Source organism: Sphaeroforma arctica, assembly GCF_001186125.1.
Source record: "Sphaeroforma arctica JP610 unplaced genomic scaffold supercont1.100, whole genome shotgun sequence".
In the NCBI taxonomy this organism is placed as follows: domain Eukaryota; class Ichthyosporea; order Ichthyophonida; genus Sphaeroforma; species Sphaeroforma arctica.
This window is the reverse complement of record NW_014040458.1, coordinates 57,973-65,316: the sequence shown is the minus strand read 5'-3', so window position 1 is coordinate 65,316 and position 7,344 is coordinate 57,973. Positions and strand designations below refer to the sequence as shown.

General features: G+C 41.3%; 1 protein-coding gene across 1 annotated transcript in view; it reads left to right on the top strand.

Moving 5' to 3' along the window:
- The window catches only part of SARC_02271 (hypothetical protein), a gene marked incomplete at its 3' end in the record, with an annotated part of 19,415 nt that extends 18,337 nt beyond the window's left edge, over positions 1–1,078 (top strand). The window contains exons 3-5 of the mRNA XM_014303976.1: positions 221–267; positions 393–525; positions 926–1,078. Coding sequence (XP_014159451.1) covers positions 221–267; positions 393–525; positions 926–1,078 — 333 coding nt within the window. The remainder of the gene's footprint in view (positions 1–220; positions 268–392; positions 526–925) is intronic.
- Between the last annotated feature and the right edge of the window lie 6,266 nt (positions 1,079–7,344).

Genomic DNA, 7,344 nt, shown 5'->3' with positions numbered 1-7,344 from the left:
GTGTGTGTGTGTGTGTGTGTGTGTGTCGTGTGTGTGTGTGTGTGTGTGTGTGTGTGTACTCGTGTGTGTGTGTGCGTGTGTGTGTGTGTGTGTGTGTGTGTGTGTGTGTGCTCTAGATTTAGCTTGCAATGTGCGGGAGGGCGTGCAATGTACTGTGCCGTTTGGTTGCTGCGTGCGCTGTTGAGAGCTTGTTCCCTGTGCAACGCCAAATACACCGCAGAGTCATATGCGCCTCACCCGCACAATCGCCTGGACGTCGCTATGGAGGTTGAACCTCTAAAACAACCTAAACCTTAAACCCTAAACCCATATAAAGGCTTCCCGAGATCCTGAGTACCCAAACGAGGTATCACGAATCACAAGCACATTCTTTGTCTATTAATAACTCCCAGGATTGGGCATGATGGGATTGGAGGGTTTGCTGGCTGGTACCTCGACCGAGTCACCATCATCGACAGACACACAACCAAATCGTTTGCGTTCCCCTGCTCGAGATGGCTATCAACCACGCGCGACGACGGGCAGGTGTGTGTATCGGTAGTGTGCATAAGCGCATACGTATATTCTACGTTTTGGAACAATATGTATACGCCATGTCCTGAGTTCTCCATATAAGTTATGTCTCTCAACAGTTCGGCACAGGAAACATGTATGAGTCAAAACTTACAGACTTGTCAGCATGCAACATACACCGAATGTGCATAGGCCTGCGTATGTATACTGTCTTTTTACAGTTCGGTACTGGAAATATGTACGAGTCAAAACTTACGGACTTGTCAGCATGTAACATTGCCTGGAAACATGTACGAGTCAAAATTTAACGACTTGTCGGCATGCAGTATATACCTGATGTGCATAGGCCTGCATTCATATAGTCCCCCACCCAACAGCTCGGTACTAATCCGCCCTTCCCCGCTCGGCCCAGATCGTGCGAGATCTACAAAGCGAATACTTTTACGCGCTGAAGTCGTCGGATTTCAAGCCATCGTCGTCCGATGTCATCTCGTTGGGAGGCAAAGACACGTGCAAGGTATCTACGAACAGCCACAGAACAGCCCTGCTGCACGCATACGAGTAGACTGTGTTTGTGAGTGTAGACTGTGAGTGGTACTTGTACACGCGTGCTTTGCTATTAATAGATTTGGGGGTGGGGTTTAGTCCTCAGTCTAATAACTGAAAACCCGCTGGGGCCATCTGGGACATACAAGACTGTTCGGTACTTATATCTCGTCAGAGACGTGAGTATAATTGGCATTCGTGCCTGGCTCGTGTAGTGAGGGGAGTGGGGTGTAAGGCGTTTCATCTAGTTTTATTTATATATGTCACTCCAGTGAACAGAGTGATTATGTGTAGGTAAACGAGTTCGACACTATAAACCGTGTCAGACCCTTAACTGCCTGCTGTGTGTTACAGGGGTTGCGCTATAAATAGATTTGGAAATCTGGCTTAGCCTCCGGCAGAGTATTCTATGCCATACTTACACAGCAAGTATAGACGTAGAATCACTTTGCGCGCTCCGGCCCGGCTCTGCCTTTGCCACGCGAACGATTCCACTGACCCGAGTCATTCTTCCGTTGTATCCGAAGGCAGCACAGCATGCATCGACAAAGTACTGTGAGTATTATGTGGTAGATAACTATGGACATGCTATACAATCAAAACTCTATCCCTTCATCCCTAAACCTTGCCGTATTGCTATATGCAGGACTACTGTCCGAAGGTGTTCCGCAACCTGCGAGAGATGTATGGCGTAAACCACAAGGAATTCATTGAGTCCTGGATATTGGCACCAGAGAAGCTCGTCGCCAAAGAAGGGGCTGGGCGATCCGGCTCACTGTTTCTGCGCTCCAACAACCATCAGTATATGATGAAGACTATTCCAGAGGATGAAGTATGTATGAGTGGTATATTGGTATGTTCATGTACATATCAATGTATACGTGTTGCTGAGTCCAGAGGATGAAGTATGCATGAGTGGTACATCTGTATGTTCGTGTACATATTAATGTATACGTATTGCTGAGTCCAGAGAATTAAGTATGTATGAGTGGAAAATCTGTGTCTTCCATGTATGTATCAATGTATGCATACTACTAGCTTTATTTTGGATTTTTCCTTGGTCTTGCTTCAAGTCGACTATGAATACAACTATACCTATACGTGCAGGTATACATCTATAGCTCTGCATAGTGTGTCTGTATTGTCAAATTTTACCAATACGAACAATAGGACCATATATTGGCTTATACAAGTCTGGATCCTGAGGCACTCCCGCGCTTATGAACTGGTTATAATTGCATCATATTATTTCGTAGGCATCTAGATATATGCATCCACACGGGTGTTTGTCCGCCATAACTAGGCCGAAATCGACTTTCTCTTATGAGCTCATCCAACATTTGTGTGTTTTCTGCGTTCCCCAGGTAGCTAGTTTGTGTAATGTCCTCCCCAGGTACTACAAATATCTCAAATCAAGCCCGGGCTCCCTCATCATGAAGGTATGCGCCGTTGTTCTTAAGCCTGCAGCTGCCTGTGGTGTTTATGTGATGCCAGGTCATGACTACGATTTGTTTGTAGAATCATTCTTATCAAAGTTTGGTCTCTGTCAAGGTGTGCGACTATTCGCTGCTTGGCAGGAGTGAGAGAAACGTCTTGGTTCGCCTACTTAAGTACAGTAGTGAATGGTGTCATGCCAGCCTTTGAGTGAGCTGTGCATGTAGCGACATGGTGGGTGGGGTTGTCTCTGGTTGTGTATGACTGATCAGCCAATGTGAGGAGTGAATGGCCTGTTGATATACCTATCGCGGAGAGTGTCTCGGTGAATTGATATCGTTTTAGGTTGTGCATAAGCAATGTTTGTGAGTTAGTCGTAGGTTAATACGCAATGTTTGTGAGCTAGTCGTAAGTTAATAAGCAATGTTTGTGAGCTATTCGTAGATTAATACGCAATGTTTGTGAGTTAGTCGTAGGTTAATAAGCAATGTTTGTGAGCTAGTCGTCGATTGGGAGTCTGCTCTTTTGGACGTAGCAGTCTCAGTCGGATTTTCTATGTCAATCAAATCGGTCAGTTGAATGTCTGGTCTGGAAATTCGAATTGGTAATCAGTGCACACTGCTTCCATGAAATATTCCTCGTTGTTGTTGGAAGATTGCTGTGGTATATGGAGCTCATATCTATCAGTAGCTCGGCTATTTAATCCTGAGAGGTGCGTAATTCACGACTACCAATTCTTTGGTGACTACGATTAGCCTGACATGTACGTTTTTAACAAAATACCAAATTCTTACCATCCGATTTAGGTATTCTCATTGCTTCGATTTGAGATTGGGGGAAATAAGCTGTATGTTATGATATTCAACGATGTCATGTTTGGCGTACCCAGCGAATTGCGCACAGCGACATATGATCTAAAGGGTATGTCTCTGTGTATTCAAAGGGTGTTTATCTGTCTGTATTATGTAAATGTATATGTATAATAAATATATATATATATATAGGCAAAAGTAATGGTAATAGTGATGGTAGAGTTATATGTATATGTATAGATATATGAATATGCATAAGTATATGTATATGCGCATGCATATATATATGTATATATATATGTATATTATATTATATATATATAATATATATATATATATATTATATTGTAGTATATATTGTATATATATATATATATATATATATTCATACTTATATATGTATGTATGTATACATATATATATATATTCATACTTATATATGTATGTATGTATACATATATATATATATATGTGGAGGGGGGTATATATATATAAATGTGTGTGTGTGTGTGTGTATTTGTGTATGTATGTATATGCATATATATGTATATATATAAGTGCATACATATATATAATTATATATATCGGTGACTTAGACATTGGCTACGTCCGGTCAAGAAGCGAATTATCTTTCTGTGTGTTCTTGCATGCGAGCATAGGATTAGCCGCCGTTGTTCTATTTGTCTGTTTCTATTCGTAATAGTGTCAAAGGCATTGGTAACGCATGCCTCCCGCATATCAATTCTTCTAATTACAGCATTTTTTTACTTGTCGCCGACTTAATCATTCTATATGTGTCTTACGGCTGGTTGCTTGTATATGCCTCATACTTTTGCGTATTCATGCATGTTTTCATATGTTTTGGTGTATATCTAAGGAGTTGTAGCTTGTTTGCCAGTACAGAGGTATGTGTCAAAGAAACAATAAATGTAAGCACACAATTGATACATCGCTGTCGTGCTTGTTCCGACAATATATCTGTGCCTATCCAAAAACGCGACACTAACACCACTGACTTCTCCCGTATGGATGTATGTTCGAGTAAGCCAGGCATATGTCTAACTGATTGTCAACAACCTTCTGTATACAATTGGTTCATATACACTGCCTTTACCTTGCTCGTAGTAGTACTTGCCCCCGAGAAGTGTGTGTGAGTGTGCACTACAAAGTCGACTGGTCGATGATAGCCTTGGCAGAACAGACGGCGGCTCTCGAGATTGTCGTGATTTTATCATTCCCTTTTGATTTGTATGCACTCACCCCGCAAGGAGGTCCCAAATTTTTCGATATATGTGTGTATATGTAGATATACCGGTTGTTTTTACGTAAATACACCAGTTATCTTCTGGGTAGATGGAAATATGGATTTAAGTACAAGTGTGTACTCCCAATTGAAAGAAAATTGCACACATACGTATCTGTACCTGCTCTCTTTTCAATGCTATCTAAGTAGGGCTCCGACTACATATTCAAAGACAAAGATTTGGACCGGGTTTTCCCAGTCAGAGGTATGGATCACATTCCCGCATGTTCAACTGCTTAGCACTAAATTTTTCGTATTTGGGGATACGCTTCTCTATTTTCGGCATGTCGGAACTCATTTACGTTATGCTGATTGCACCGATTATTGAATTCGGGCAGGCGGTATTTATGTATGTGAGTGTATTAGTGTTCTGTTAAGTGGGGTAGGTGAGTTTACGCATTCTACAGTACGGCTCTTTATATAGTTCATAAAGGTAGGTGAGTTTACGCATTCTACCATACGGCTATTCATATAGTTCATAAAGCCACTCTACATTCCCCTCTCATCTGCAGCTAAGGACAAGGTCGCTTTGCTAAAGCAACTGGATCAGGATATATTCTTCTTCGCGGAGGCGAATCTGATGGACTACAGGTAGGCGTGTTACTTCAAACGGATGGGTAAATGACTGGTCAATATCAGATACGTCAGGTATATATACGAGCAATATTATACTGTTCTGTCGTGCAATGATGAGGTAGGCGTATATATGAATATGTGTATGTGTATATGTATGTGTATGTATAGTATACTGATGTTATAATATATATATATATAATATTATACAAGACTATGAGTACACGCACGTTGTATGAAGCAATACTAGTTAGTGACACATGCCAGAAGCAAACAACTAAACGCGCCTCCATTGCACACAACAAATGGATAATATTCCCATGCTTTATGGCGATACAGCATTCTATCAAAACGTAGATCTCCATGCACATCAGCAAGTTTATTCATGCGGCATGCCTCTGCGCGTACGAACAGTCATTCGGATTATCCCACTTTCCCACATGCTTAATTATATTTACTGATTCTTCTTCCCCGCATATCCATACCGATCCATGCACGAGGTTTAATAGCATCTCCTAACACTCAACCGTCGCTTCGTGCTGTTCTGTACCCGCACTGATCTAACAGTATGTTGATAGGCACTTTCACACTACCGGAAGAAGTGTCTCCCGCCAGTTTCGAGCCGCCGAGATTCAACACTATGCTGACCGCTAAAGGCGATCGTGAGGTATTCGTACCACGGTGTTGTATGTTTTTCTGTCTCTGTGTATTGATGTTGTTGAAGAGTAGCATGTGTGTGTGTGCTTGACTTGTGGTATCCATGGTATGTATATACACGCAGCTACATGTACACGACATACGACCCTACGGCAATCGCCAGGTGCTGTCCACAGTATTCCATTCCATTGCATCGGCATTGCTGTATCTTGGTCTGTGTGTGTGTACTGTCGTACCTCTGCAGACACGCTTTTCGCCCACACTCTGTGACACAGGTTTACTGTGTGGGCTTCATCGATTGCCTGACCCGCTATAACTGGAAGAAGAAGACCGCACACGCCTTCAAGACAAAACTTTGGGACTCGAATACGCTGTCCACTATCGATGCGGAGAAGTATGCGGAAAGGATTCGAAACTATCTGATGGAGCTGTTTGAGGGGAGTGATAAGGATGTGGCCGTGGCGCTTTCGTACCGGAATACCACCAAAACAAAAGCGGGACGGAGTTTGACGTCCAGTGGGACGTTAACCAAACTCAACAGGAAACGATTTACAGAGAAGAAGGTAATTTCGACAGTTAGCTAGCTGGAGATGTATGTTCCCTCCAAACTTGTGTGCACTCGCATGCGTCATTTGCACTGAATACGTATAATGCGAAACAGTCAATGGCCAACTGTGTGGCGGCAGTGGCATCCTACTGTCCTTTCGATTTGTATAGGGACATATATATAGAATTGTATAGGCACATATATATATATATATATATATGCATATGTATATGTATACATGTATGTATGTATGTATGTATATCTATCTATCTATCTATCTCTCTATTTATATATATTATATGTGTGTGTGTGTGTGTGTGTGTGTGTGTAAGTATATAGGTATATATATATATTTAAATATTATTATATAATATATCTATATTATTATATTATTATTTATTATATATCTATATCTATATTTGTTTTAGTGTGTGTGTGTGTGTGTGTGTGTGTGTGTGTATTTATGTATGTATATAGGTATGTATGTATGTATGTATATATATATATATATATATGTATATGTATATGTATATATATATACATANCTTTTATCTTCAACCGCCCGCCCCAGTATCTTTCATCGCTTGCACCACTCAGCTTCGGATGCACATCCTGTCAGCGATTGTCTCTGGCTGAATTGAAGTTCTGTACACACTGCTAGACGGAGTGGGTTCAGAGTGCAGACATGGTGTTCCTATATATATCTCATTCAGAAAATCAATGTGTGAAGCTTGTGACTGACCAAATTCAGATTGCTGTAGTCATTTGCTGTAATCATAGGACTCTACAATATATTTTAACAGCGCTGCTCGGAGATACTGTGGTGTATCTGGCATGTACGGACAAATGTAGATAAACTGTCTCCCAAAGCAAGCTACATAACTATTGTTTTGTATTTATCTGGCAATACTTTAGGTATGCATGTACATGTGTACAGCGACTATCCTCCCAAGCGATCA